The sequence below is a fragment of the Sus scrofa genome, chromosome 3 (genome assembly GCF_054392235.1).
Source record: "Sus scrofa isolate SSC_HxYL_T2T_F1_AM1 chromosome 3, Sscrofa_HxYL_maternal_Yorkshire_Landrace_v2.0, whole genome shotgun sequence".
Classification (NCBI taxonomy): domain Eukaryota; kingdom Metazoa; phylum Chordata; class Mammalia; order Artiodactyla; family Suidae; genus Sus; species Sus scrofa.
The window spans coordinates 31,097,792-31,111,972 of record NC_139385.1 but is presented as its reverse complement, the minus strand read 5'-3'; the positions used below and the strand labels follow the sequence as shown (position 1 = coordinate 31,111,972).

Below are 14,181 nucleotides of genomic sequence, written 5' to 3'. Positions count from 1 at the left end.
ATGCGTGGCTTCACTCAGTGAGTTAAAAATCTGGCGTTGTTGCAAGCTGCGGCATAGGTCACAGATGCCACTAGAATCTAGTGTTGCTGTGGCAGTGGTGCAGGCTGGCAGCTAGAGCGCCAATTCCACCCCTGGTCTAGGAACTTCCATATGCTGCAGGTGTGGCCATAAAAGGAAAAAAGAAAGAAAGAAGGAAGCCCAGATGAATCTAAAGAGCTTGGTGTATGTATAGGAAAAGGTTAAGGTGGAGAGACGTGGGTCAATGGTCAAGTATATTTCTTCAGGGTGAAAATCACTAATATCATAGCTCGGGCAGCTGTGGGACATAACATCCTGGAAATCATAGACTCCACTAGTCAAAGGGGGCCCCACACTCTGGGTGCCAAGCCTTGAGCTAAGCCATGCTGTCCAGGATTTCTTTTTATTTTCCACGAATTAAGCAGGGCAACTGGATCTCTGTTTTCTAGATGGACAAACTAGTTTGGGGAGGTTAAACAAATCATTTAGGTTTATTGTCCCATCTCTCTTCTCTTATTACTAGTTTCTCCTCATCACCCTCAATTAACCCTGGGATATGAAGTGATTCTGATCTCAAATGACAGTCCTACCTGCTCATCTGGAGGTCTAAATGAGGGGATATGGAGGTAGTGGCAGTGGTGAAAGTCTTGACACTGATTTTGCATTATCCCAGGAGGTGATGATGTGTTCTGGTCGTTCTTTCTTGGCCCTCATCCTTACTGCAGGTAGTGAAGGCGTTTGTGGTCCTGGACCCACAGTTTTTGTCCCATGACCTGGACCAGCTCACCAAGGAGCTGCAGCAGCACGTGAAGTTGGTGACAGCTCCATATAAGTACCCAAGGAAGGTAAGGCCTCCGGACTCCTGTGCTCCCCCAACTTAGGGAAGGAGAAATTGTTCTCTTCTTGTATTTCTCTTTTTCGGGCTGAGGATAAAGACCCTAATCTAAAGGGCTACCTGCCTATGACCAAGAAAAGTCCAAAAATGCAATCCAGTAACTGTCTAGATGCCTGAAAATTGGTCTCAGGCTTTAATTCAATCTGTCCTCCCTTGGGGACAAGTTCTAGCCAGTACCTGACCTCTAGTCCCACTCTTGGCACTGAGGTCTCGCTATGTTATTCAGAATTCTCTCTGTTGCAAGTGATAGAAATTCAACTCGAAGTTGATTGCTCACACAATTGGAAAGTCCAGGGTTGGAAGAGCTTTATTGTGGCTGATCCCAGGCTTCAGATGATGTAGTCAGGCATGTCTCTTTCAGCTCTTGACTCTCCTTCTGTATTGGCTTCTTCTCTTGAAATGCTCTCCCATAGAGATGGCCCCCAGCAGTTCCAAACCGGTTTAGCAGCTGAGATAATCTCAGGAGGAAAAAAGAAAACCTGTCCCACTAAAGGTACCAGCAAAAGTCTTCAAGTTGATTCTCATTGGACCAATTTAGGTCAGGTGCTCTTTAAACCAATCCCTGTGACCAGCGGATGGGGCATTCTGATTGGCCAGTTCTGGGTCACGTGTTCAGCCCTGGAGCCAGTACAGGCAAGATCACAGAGCGTGCTGCCCTCCACTTTTGATATGAACTGAGTGAGAGAGGGATGCCTCCTCACAGCGACATGGAACTGCTCTTAACCAGAAAAGACAAATAACTTACAACACACTATACCTGTTTACACTCTGGGAACTCCGAGAACTAGGCATGGAGGTTGACGTGGAAATGGAAGCCCAGTTTTGGGAGCTGGGTACACGATGGGAGCTTGCTCCAGGGAAAGAAAAGGCTATTTTTGTGTTAGGGGTAGAGTAAGAGCAACTATGTTAAGTCTAACACCCCACAGATTCTTATGTGACCTGGATTTTCAGTGACGCTTGGTCAGCATAGGCTAATTGTCAGAGGTGGGTTTTCTGGGAAGCAAACTCTAGGAAGAAGAGTAACATGCAAAGGTTTGTTAGGAAGTGCTTTAGGATCAGTACCTAGGGATGGAAATAGAAATGAGGGAGAGAAAGGGAAGGTGTTCACCCAAAGCAAATAGACTGTCTGTTATTTCTTCAGCAAAAAAAAAATAAGTTTATTTGGGATTAGCAAAGAAATGCAATTCGGGGTCTGCAACCAATGTGAGCTATATGCACTTCTACCTGCAACAAGGAGAGGAGGACTCTTTGGAAGAGGAGAAAAGCAAGCTGAGAGGGCTAAAGGAAACAAAGATCCAGTGGAGGAACTGAGAGCTCAAAGTACAGTATCTTTTCATTGGCTGGGTTGTGATGGTCTCTCAGTTGCTGAGCTCTAGCCGGGCAAGAAGAGGAAGTCTTTTTCATTTCCCGTTAGGCTCTGCTCTGGTCATAAGGCATGAGAGCTCCCTCTTCTGGTCTCCCAACTCTATTTCAATTGAAGTTTCTGTTTTATTTTATTTTATTTTATTTTATTTATTTCATTTTGTCTTTTTGCCTTTTCTAGGGCTACTCCTGCGGCATATGGAGGTTCCCAGGCTAGGGGTCTAATTAGAGCTACAGCTGCCGGCCTATACCACAGCCACAGCAATGCGGGATCCGAGCCGCGTCTGCAACCTACACCACAGCTCATGGCAACGCTGGATCCTTCACCCACTGAGCAAGCCCAGGGATCAAACCTACAACCTCATGGTTCCTAGTCAGATTCGTTAACCACTGAGCCACAATGGGAACTCCCAGAAGTTTCTGTTTATTAAGTCCATGTTTTGTTTTGGTTTTTTTTTGGCCATTCCATGGCATATGGAGTTCCCAGGCCAGGGATCAGATCTAAACCACAGCTGTGATCTATGCCAATCCTTTAACCCATTTTTCTGGGCCAGGGATTGAACCTGCGCTCTGGCGTCACAGCCATACCATTGATGGCACTGCACCACAGCAGGAACTCCTATTAAGTCCATGTTAACAATATGATAAACATCGAGGATCATCTGAAATGTTACATCAAAGGTTTGATGACAATCTTCCACCAAGGCTAGTTCAGATATTCTGGGAAATCTCTCTTACTGGATGTCGTTTGCTTCAGTTCCAAGAAATGTGGATTTTCAGGTCACTAGATGGGCAGATCCAGTCAGGGTTTGGTACTTTTTTAGGTGTGTCATGTGAACCCAAGAGTCTAGTCCCTGCAGTTTGGCAGCACAAGGGTTGGTTAGCAGTACGTGATAATGAGCCTTTCCAGTGAGCTTGAAGAGAATCTTCTTCTGGAAGTATCTTTTTCTTTTTTGAGGGGGTGGGGTTGGGGGTGGTTGTCTTTTTGTCTTTTTAGAGCCACACTGATGGCGTATGGAGGTTCCCAGGCTGGGGGTCGAACTGGAGCTGTAGCCACCGGCCTATGCCACAACCACAGCAATGCCAGACCCAAGCCGAATCTGCGACCTACGCCACAGCTCACAGCAACATCTCGACACTGAGTGAGGCCAGGAATTGAACCCACATCCTCATGGATGCTAGTCGGGTTCGTTAACCACTGAGCCACAACGGGAACTCCAGGAGGTATCTTTTTCAATAGACAAAAATGTCTAGGTTTCAAGGTGTGATGCTTAAGCTCCTCATTTCCTGAGTGCACTCTGTGAAATGACTGCTCCCAAAACATGGTAATTTTTTTTTTTTTTTTTTTTTTTTTTTTGTCTTTTTGCCATTTCTTGGTCCGCTCCCACTGCTCATGGAGGTTCCCAGGCTAGGGATCTAATCAGAGCTGTAGCCGCCAGCCTACGCCAGAGCCACAGCAACGTGGGATCCAAGCCGCGTCTGCGGCCTACACTACAGCTCACAGCAATGCCAGATCCTTAACCCAGTGAGCAAGGGCAGGGATTGAACCCGCAATGTCATGGTTCCTAGTCGGATTCGTTAACCACTGCGCCACGATGGGAACTCCTGGTAATTTTTAGTGGAAGCAATTAGGTCTTTGCAAGATTGGAGGCTCTCTGCATTTATTCATTTATTTATTTATTATTTTTTGGTTTTTATTTATTTTAATTTTTTTAGGGCTGCAGGTGCAGCATATGGAAGTTTCCAGGCTAGGGGTTCCAGATACCTGCTGGCCGACACCACAGCCACAGCAATGCCAGATCTGAGCTGCATCTGTGACCTACACCATAGCATTTGGCAATGCCATTCTTAACCCACTGAGCAGGGCCAGGAATCGAACCTGCAACACCATGGATACTAGTCAGGTTTATTTCGACTGAGTCCCCAATGGGAACTCCTAGAGCATTTCTCCTTTTATTAGTTGTGGGTCCAAAGAGGCAGGAACTGAGTGCCTTTGGGGTCCTGTGACCATCTCAAAGGGTAAGTAGGATCCTGAGTCCCAAAAGGATTTAAGAGTTAGAAGGACCAACAGCAATGCTTTTAGCCAAGGTATTTGGAAGGTCTCTGCAAATTTTGCCAACTGAGTCTTAATAAGGCTGTTTGTGTGTTTGAGTACAGTAGAAGATTGAGGATAGGAGTTCCCGTCATGGCTCAGTGGTTAACCAATCCAACTAGGAACCGTGAGGTTGTGCGTTCGATCCCTGGCCTTGCTCAGTGGGTTAAGGATTTGGCGTTGCCGTGAGCTGTGGTGTAGGTCGCAGATGCGGCTGGGATCTGGCATTGCTGTGGCTGTGGTGTAGGCCGGTGGCTACAGCTCCGATTGGACCCCTAGCCTGGGAACCTCCTTTTGCCAAGGGTTCAGCCCTAGAAAAGGCAAAAAGACAAAAAAAAAAAAAAAAAAAAAATTCCTGAACAAAAGGGCTATTTTAAATTTTATTTCCACTGGAAGTCAGGAAGCCACATGACTTCTAGGACATGTCAAAATCATAAGCTATTCCAAAAGTATATCTACTCTCAGTATAAATATTGGCAGTTTTGTCCTTAAAGTACAGGCTCATATAAGAGCGTGTAATTCAGCCTACTGAGCAGAAATAGCCACAGGTGAAGATGTTAGCTCAACAACATAAAAAGAGCTGTCACAGCATACCTAGCACAATATTTGTTATTGTCTCCTTTTATTTTTATTTTTTGTTTTTGGTCCTTTTGTCTCTTTTTTTTTTTTTTTTTTTTTTTTTTGTCCTTTTGCCATTTCTTGGGCCACTCCCACGGCATATGGAGGGTCCCAGGCTAGAGGTCTAATCTAATCGGAGCTGTAGCCCCCGGCCTACACCACAGCCACAGCACCAGGGGATCCGAGCCGCGTCTACGACCTATACCACAGCTCACAGCAACGCTGGATCCTTAACCCACTGGGCAAGGCCAGGGATTGAGCCCGCAACCTCATGGTTCCTAGTTGGATTTGTTAACCACCACACCACAACAGGAACTCCAGGTCCTTTTGTCTTTTTAAGGCCATACCTGAGGCACATGGGGGTTCCCAAACTAGGAGTCATATCAGAGCTGCAGCTGCTGGCCTACACCACAGCCACAGCAATGTTGGATCTGAGCAGCATCTTCAACCTACGTCACAGTTCATGGCAACATTTATCCTTAACCCACTGCACCAAGCTGAGGATCAAGCCTACATCCTAGCACTCCCAAGACACTTCCAAGCCATTGTGCTGCTGGGGGAACTCTTCAGAGCACTTTTGGAAGATTCTTATTGCACAGAAGGCCTCCGTAGGAGTTTCCCAGGCTGTGTCCTCACTCACCTGGAAGCCTTAGGCGTCCAGACTTTCCTCTCACTGTAGCAGTTCCTCTGCAAAAATCCACCTTCATTGGGGTCATGCATAGCCCTCTCTGGAATTATTTTTCCCAACAGATAGAGTTCGTCTTGGACCTGCCTAAGACTGTCACAGGGAAAATCCAGCGGGCAAAACTTCGAGACAAAGAATGGAAGAGGTCTGAGCAAGCCAGGGCCCAGTGAGACCTGCAGGGGGGGTTCCTTTGGATTCTTATCCTATTTCTCCTTTAATTTCCCTTTGAATCACCTGCTTTCCCTCTGAGGATACGAGACTCTTTATGACACGACATGAGCTGATGTTTGTCTTTCCTTGGTTATTAGTTCAAAATCTTGCCATGTTGGCTGTTGAAAAAAGAAAAAGAGGGGAGGAAAGAGAGAGGGGAAAAGAGAGGGAAACAGAGAGAAAGGAAAGAAAAATGAGAGGAAAAAGAAAAGAACAATAGAAACAAATTAGGAAATGAAAAGGAGGGAGGGAGGAAAGTTGGGAAGAATTAGAGGGAGAAAGATAACTTAAAGGAGGAAGAAGGAAGCAAGCAAGGAAGAAGGAAGGAAAGAAGGGGAAATAAAGAAATGACTCCATAACACAGTAAGAAAAACTGATAAAGAAAAATGATGGAAGGCAGGAAAAATGGGAGAAAAAGTGGAGAGGAGGAAACTGACTCCCCCAAGTAGATAGATTATGACAGACTCATGCAGAAACTTGGATCTTAGGAAGGAGACAAGGCTATGACACCCTATCATCCCCCAGGACAAAAACTTCCCTACCGAGAGGCTTGTGGGTATGGTTGAGACTTTAAATTATCCCCAAGTCACTTCAGACTGAGGGGCAATCATGACCGGAGTCAGTACCTTCTTTGACATTGGTATTAGCGATATTTTTTGGATCTGTCTCCTCAGGAAGTGCAACAGAAACAAAAAAAGCAAATGCGATCATATCAAACTATAAAACTTTTTTTTTTGTTTTGTTTTGTTTTTGCTTTTTAGGGCCACACCCTGGGCATATGGAGGTTCCCAGGCTAAGGGTTGAATCTGAGCTGTAGCCACCAGCCTACAGAGCCACAGCAACGCCAGATGCAAGCCGCATCTGCAACCTTCACCACAGCTCACAGCACCGCCAGATCCTTAACCTGCTGAGCCAGGCCAGGGATCGAACCCGCAACCTCATGGTTCCTAGTCAGGTTCATTTCTGCTGAGCCACAATGGGAACTCCCAAACTATAAAACTTTTGCACAGGGAAGGAAACCACCAACAAAATTAAAAAGGCAACTTACTGAATGGGAGACGATATTTGCAAATGACATAGCCGGTAAAGGTTTAGATCCAAAATACATAAAGAACTCATAGAAATCAATATTAAAAACCCAATTTAAAAATGGCGAGAAGAACTTAATATATATCCTTGTCCATCGATAGATGAGTGGATAAAAAAGATGCGGTATATAGTGGAATGTTAGCCATGAAAACTATGAACTCTTGCCATTTGTGGCAACATGGAAGTATCTGGAGGATATTATGCTAAGTGAAATAAGTCAGACCAAAAACAAATTCCACATGATTTCACTTGTGTGGAATCTAGAAAACAAAATGAATAAACAAAACAAGACAGAAACAAACTCATAGATACAGAGAACAAACTGATCATCTCCAGAGGGGATGAGGGTTTAGGGGGATGAACAAAATAGGTGAAGAGAATTAAGAGATGCAAACTTCCGGATATACAAGAAATAAGTCACAGGGATGAACCGATAAGAAATAGAGCCAAAATATAATCACTTTTCATGGTCATGATATTAACTGGTCTTATTGTTTGATCATTTTATAATGTATACAATTTTTCATGGTCATGATGTTAACTGGTCTTATTGTTTGATCATTTTATAATGTATACAATTATAAATTCACTAACTCACTACATTGTATATCTGAAACTAATATAATACTGTCTGTTCATTACAATGCAATAATAAAATAAAGTACCCACCAGAATGTGACTCTACTGTGATAGACTCCTCTCCCGGAGACCACTAAAATTCACCAGAGTTTTATGTTTGGCCTAAGAGAGAAACACATCTGCTAATCAAATAGCAAAAAATTCTCTTTAAAAATCTGGATTTATTATCATTGATAAATGTAAGTGACACTTTCCACAGATTTTAGATTTAGCAGAGCAAGTCCTCTGACCCTGTCTCTGTTATCTTTATCTTGTGGCAGGAATGGTGTCAATCATTCCCCCTTTCTCAGGGCCCAGCCCTTGATCTCCTGACCTTCTTCAGACTCAGGAATGAGTAATGGTGGGAACCCATACTTTTAGGGAAAATCTTTGACTTACCCAAAGTATAGAATCGGCCTCTCCTCCCTCCACTCCATCTTCTTCTCCATAAGCTTGTATGAAGCAGTCACTATATTCAGCCAGACTGGGTAATAAACCCATAACTACAGACTTACCTCATTTTCTTGTTTCACTTGATAGCTCTTCACTGGTAGCTGTTTTTTGTTTTTTTGTTTGTTTGTTTGTTTGTTTGTTTTTTTAAACAAATTGAGAGGTGTTGGCAATCCTGCATTGTCAGATGATGGTTAGTATTTTTTAGCAATAAAGGACTGTTTTTTCTTTTTACGGCCCCACCTGCAGCGTATGGAAGTTCCCTGGCTAGGGGTTGAATTGGAGCTGGAGCTGAGGCCCAGCCACAGCCATGACACCACTGGATCTCAGTCACCTCTGTGACCTATGCTGCAGCTTGTGGCAACATGGGATCATTTTATTTTATTTATTTTATTTTATTTTATTTGCCTTTTAGGGCTGTACCCTGGGCCCATGGAGGTTCTCAGGCTAGAGGTCGAATTGGAGCTGCAGCTGCCGGCCTACACCACAGCCACAGCAACACAGGATCGGAGCCACATCTTTGACCTACACCACAGCTTACGGCAACGCCAGATCCTTAACCACTGAGCAAGGCCAGGGATCGAACCCACGTCCTCATGGATGCTAGTCAGATTCGTTAACTGCTGAGTCACAACAGGAACTCTGCAACATGGAATCTTTAAACGACTGAGTGAAGTCAGGGATTGAATCCGCATCCTCACAGATGCCACGTCCAGTGCTGCAGGGCAATGGGGAATCCTGGAAGAGGGACGGCTCGGTATAACGCAACATACAAGACTACTTTGCATCTAGAAAGTGGGGGACCAGGAGACATTCTGTTCTGCAGAACCAAAGGGCCTAGGCTTTAGCCCAGATGACTTTTATTAAGGAAGGTGACGAGATTAATGGGCAAGAACAACCATAGGCGATGACGAGGTTATCTTCTTAGTGATATCTAAGGGGGTACTGTTGGGACATAGGGCAGTTGTTTATAACGTGAATATCTTGTCTTTGAAGGAGATCCTGTATTTTAGAACTCTGCATCCACAGATGTTTGCCTTCTGCAGAGTTTAGCTGTTCAGTGGTCTCCAACTTGCTGAGCCACAATGGGAACGCCACAATAATGTGTTTTTGTTTTGTTTTGTTTTGTTTTGTTTTCTGAAACTGAGCAGGGCCCTTGAAGCTTCCAGGCACTTTCTTTTTTTTTTTTTCTCAATGAATTTTATTACATGTATAGTTGTACAATAATCATGACAACCAAATTTTATAGCATTTCCATCCCAAACCCTCAGTGTATCTCCGCACCCCATCTCCTTTGGAAACCATAAGTTTTCAACATCTGTGAGTCAGTATCTGTTCTACAAAGAAGTTCACTGTGTCTTTTTTTTAGATTCTGCACATAAGTGATAGCATTTGTTGTTGGTGTCTCACCATCTAACCAACTTCACTTAGCATGATAATTTCTAGGTCTATCCATGTTGCTGTAAATGCTGGTATTTCGTTCCTTTTAATGGCTGAGTAATATTCCATTGTGTATATGTACTACGTCTTCTTGATCCACTCTTCTGTTGATGGACATTTAGGTTGTTTCCATGTCTTGTCTATTGCAAATTGTGCTGAAATGAACATCAGAGTACATGTGTCTTTGCGAGTCATGGTTTTCTCTGGATAGATGCCCAGGAGTGGGATTGCTGGATCAAATCGTAGTTCTCCTTTTAGTTTTCTGAGGCATCTCCATACTGTTTTCCATAGTGGTTGCACCAATTTACAATCCCACCAACAGTGTCATAGGGTTCCTTTTTCTCCACACCCTCTCCAGCACTTCTTGTTTGTAGACTTTCGGATGCTGGCCATTCTGGCTGGTGTAAGGTGGTACCTCATTGTGGTTTTGATTTGCATTTCTCTAATAATGAGTGACGTTGAACAAATTTTCATGTGGTTTTTGGCCATCTGTATGTCTTCTTTGGAGAATTGTCTGTTTAGATCTTCTGCACATTTTTTGAGGGGTTGTTCGGGTTTTTTTGGTATGGAGCTACAGAAGATATTTATAAATTTTGGAGATTAATGCCTTGACAGTCACTTCATTTGCAAAGATTTTCTCCCATTCTGTGGGTTTTCTTTTCGTTTCATTTAGGGTTTCCTTTGCTGTGCAGAAACTTTTAAGTTTAATGAAGTTCCATTTGTTTGTTTTTATTGTCATTACTCTAAGAGGTGGACAATAACATATTTTTAAATTAAGGTATGTACATTGGTTTTTAAAAGACGTGACTCTTGCGCATTTGATAGACTACAGTATAGTACAAACATAAATTTTATACATACTTGGAAACCAAAAAAAAGAAAAATAGTGTGACTCCCTTTGTTACAGTATTTATCTTATTGCAGTGGTCTGGAACTGAACCTACCGTATTTCCAAGGTATGCCTGTACAAGGAAACCACCAACTCTTATATTTTTCATGATGAGATAAAAACAGACTATTTCATCCTTTCTGTCTTTGTCTAGTAAAAAATCCCAGTAACCTCCCAAACCGAAAAGTAACACCTGCCAAGTCCCTGTGATGCAGCGGTATAAGTTTTTCCTAACTTCCCTGGATAATCACTAGCTGTAGCGAATCCACAGACTAACTAGTCTGTGTACGTGTTGACGGCATAAATTGCCCCCGGATTGCTACAATTCTCTATAGAGAGAAGGAGGAGCTTACCCTGAAAAAGAAGATCGCCTCACTTACATTCCATGTTATTTCAACAGCAGGCTCAAGTTGTAAAATGTCAGAAGGGGTGGTCATTACATCATATGATAAAAAGTTTGGACTTTATCTGGAGACTAATGAACTCAGTCAACCATTTATTTCTAAACATTACCTTGGTAGCTTGAGTGGCTAATGTATTCAACGAGATTTGGATACATGCTTAGAAGAAGAATTCCTTCTTCTTGGAACTTGATAACTTACTGACTAAATAAGGCAGATGGGGTTAAGGGGAAGGAGACACAGAAAGATGACGTCTGAGGGGTTTTTTGTTGTTGTTGTTGTTTTAATTTAATAATTGTAAATATATTTATTACAATTTACAGATTAGTTAACAGTTATATACACAAATATAATTTTACCTATAAAGTCCCAACAAACTGGCTACATTTAAATCACTGGATCTGAACAAGCCAATTCAGAAGTCTTCTAGTCCCCTAACTTCACCTTGTTGTTGTTATTTTGTGGGCTTGTTTTGTTTTGTCTTTTGTCTTTTTAGGGCCACACCAGCGGCAGATGGAGGTTCCCAGTCCAGGGGCCTAATCGGAGCTGTTCCTGCCAGCCTACACCACAGCCACAGCAACACCGGATCCCTAACCCACCGAGCAAGGCCAGGGATCGAACCCGAAACCTCATGGTTCCTAGTCAGATTCGTTTCCACTGCACCATGATGGGAACTCCGATGTGTGAGTTTTTAATTAAGTAAACTGAGGTAGGTGTTTATAAGACTTTCTTAGAGAAATAGGTTTGGAGGTGGGAAAACTGTGTTCAGTTGAGGTCTTGTTAATTTATCTTTGTTATCTATGAAATGCTGATGTTAGTATATATTTACTAATCAGCTAGATATTTAAGTTTGAACTCATGGGAGAAGTAAAGATTTTTAATGTGGTTAGGAAATGCTTGAGGGAGTGAGAGAGAGAATAAATGAATTAAATCAATGGAGTGCATAGGGAATGAGAGGAATCATTGGCTGTGGATGAGACCTTGGAGAAAGTAACACTTGAAGAGATGAAAGAGGAAGAGACTCCTATGATCAACACTGAGAAAGAACACTCAGACAAAGCAGGACAGGACAAAAGACTGTTAGAAGAGAGCAGGGCAAGGGTTGAGTGACATTGCCAAGAATGACCGAGTCAGAACTGAAAAGGATCCATTGTATTTTGGATCCATTTTATTTGGAGCTGAAAAGGAGCTCCATTTGGAACAATGGATTTGGAATCGATTGTATTCAGGATCTCTAATGAATCCTGAAAGGAATCCTCTAGAGAACTTTTTTTTTAAGGTTTCTGTTGCTTTGTTTGTTTGTTTGCTTTTCAGGGCTACACCCATGGCATGTGGAGGTTTCCAGGCTAGGGGTCTCATCAGAGCTACGGCCACCAGCCTACTCCACAGCCACAGCAACTCCAGACCCAAGCGGCATCTGCCACCTACACCACAGCTCACGGCAACGTCGGCTCCTTGACCCACGGAGTGAGGCCAGGGACCGAACCCGCAACCTCATGGTTCCTAGTCGGATTTATTTCCACTGCACCATAATGGGAACTCCTTAAGTTTTGATAGAGTAATAAATTTGCCTAGATGACTGTGGGCTATCAGTAAGGGATGGAAAGAGCTAGAAACAGCTGACATCGTTCATTATTTTTAATAAGCATTCATTGAAAGGAAGAGGAACAACAGCTAAAAAGAATATAGAATCAAGAAGCAGGAGGGGACAGTTCACCAGCCCAAAATGTGTAACTCTGGCATAAGGATTCATTTAGGCTGATATTTTTTTTCTTGACTGCACCCTTGGCAGGCAGAAGTTCATAGACCAGGGATTAAACCTGAATCACGAGAATGACATGAGCCACAGCAGGGATAACAGTTGATCCTTAACCCACTAGGCCATTGGGGAACTCCTCAACTTTAAGAAACAGAAGCCTCAGTAATGTTTCTGGTTACCCCCCCCCCTTAACTACCTAAAATAATTTAGATAAAGGGCCTGTTTTCAGAAAGAGCTTCACTAGAGACGTCTGCAAAGAATGTGGGTGGGGTGTGCTAGGAGAGATGGAGCAGGGCTTAGACATCAGTGTCCAAGCTACATCCCTTTATCTCTGCATAGCTCAGCAAGCATTTATTTACCAAACCTTTGCTTTTCCACCTCGATGTCAATTGCTTTCTTCCTCTTTTCAAGTCCCAAACCACTCACCCCAACATCTTCTTTTCTCTTTTGCTGAAGATGCTATTTTAGGGGAGAGCTTCGGCTCTTTGGGGGAATAACTGTTTTCTCAGGTCGCTTATAGATACCTGTGATTATTTGATTTTCTCCTATTCATCTGTCCCATGTCAAGTTCATTCTTAGACCAGCCGGAAGACTCTAGAAGGGTAGCTGGAAATATTTCCTTCCTTAGGGAAGCAAATTTTGAAGCAGGAAGGGACTCGAGCAGGACAGGAAACCTTGCTTTTCTCTTGTTATAGATGGAATTGTGTCCCCCCAAATTTCATGTTGAAGTCCTCATCCCTAGTGTCTCAGAATGTGGCTGTACTTGGAGATAGAGCCTTTAAAGAAGTAATTAAGGGAGTTCCCATGGTGGCTCAGCAGTAATGAACCCAACTAGTATCCGTGAGGACACAAGTTCGATTCCTGGCCTTGCTCAATGGGTTAAGGATCTGGAGTTGCCATAAGCTGTCGTGTAGGTCACAGACATGGCTCGGATCTTGTGTTGCTGTGGCTGTGGCATAGGCCGACAGCAACAGCTGTGATTCGACTCCTAGCCTGGGAACTTCCAAATGCTGCAGGTGTGGCCCTAAAAAAAAAAAAAAAAAAAAAAAAAAAAAAAAAAAAGAAGAAGAAAAGTAATTAAGTTAAAATGAGGCCATTAGGGTGGGGCTTAATTCAATCTGACTGATGTCCTCATAAGAAGAGGAGATAAGGTTACACAGAGGTACAAGCACAAAGGGACGACCATATGAAGAGGTACCGAGGGCATGGACATCTGCAAACCAAGAGGAAGCCAACCCTGCCAGCACCTTGATCTTGGACTTCTAGCCTCCAGAACTCTGAGGATATAACTTTTTGTTATGGTATTTTGTTACCCCATCCCTATCAGAAAAATGCACCTGCACAAAGACCCTTCCTCCCTACCATCTCTGTCCCATTCTATTCCTTGCTCTTTTCCCCCTTGATTCTGTCAAGTGCAAGAGTGCACTAACCACACGGACAAGAATTATGGTTGCGTTAAGCCAGTCCTTTTCTAGATAGCTTCCATTAAATCATTTAGGAAGTTTCATTTTGTTACTTTCCTATCTTCTACTTTTTGTGGCAGAGTATATTTGTTATTCAGCAAATAGTCACTGTCTATTTCATCTCTGCTGCCTCCTGCTCAAGGGAGGAATATATCGCTTTGCTCCGTGAGGTTGAGCTCTGTCCTTCAGCTT

General features: G+C 43.2%; 1 protein-coding gene across 6 annotated transcripts in view; it reads left to right on the top strand.

The window, feature by feature from the left end:
• Positions 1 to 7,643, top strand: part of LOC100510957 (acyl-CoA synthetase medium chain family member 2B) — a 29,867-nt gene extending 22,224 nt beyond the window's left edge. For all 6 annotated transcript variants that reach the window (XM_085017442.1, XM_085017440.1, XM_021086521.2 and 3 more), the window contains 2 exons: positions 744 to 863; positions 5,736 to 7,643. In XM_085017442.1, coding sequence (XP_084873568.1) covers positions 744 to 863; positions 5,736 to 5,840 — 225 coding nt within the window. In that variant the 3' untranslated portion in view covers positions 5,841 to 7,643. The remainder of the gene's footprint in view (positions 1 to 743; positions 864 to 5,735) is intronic.
• The last annotated feature ends 6,538 nt before the right edge of the window (positions 7,644 to 14,181 follow it).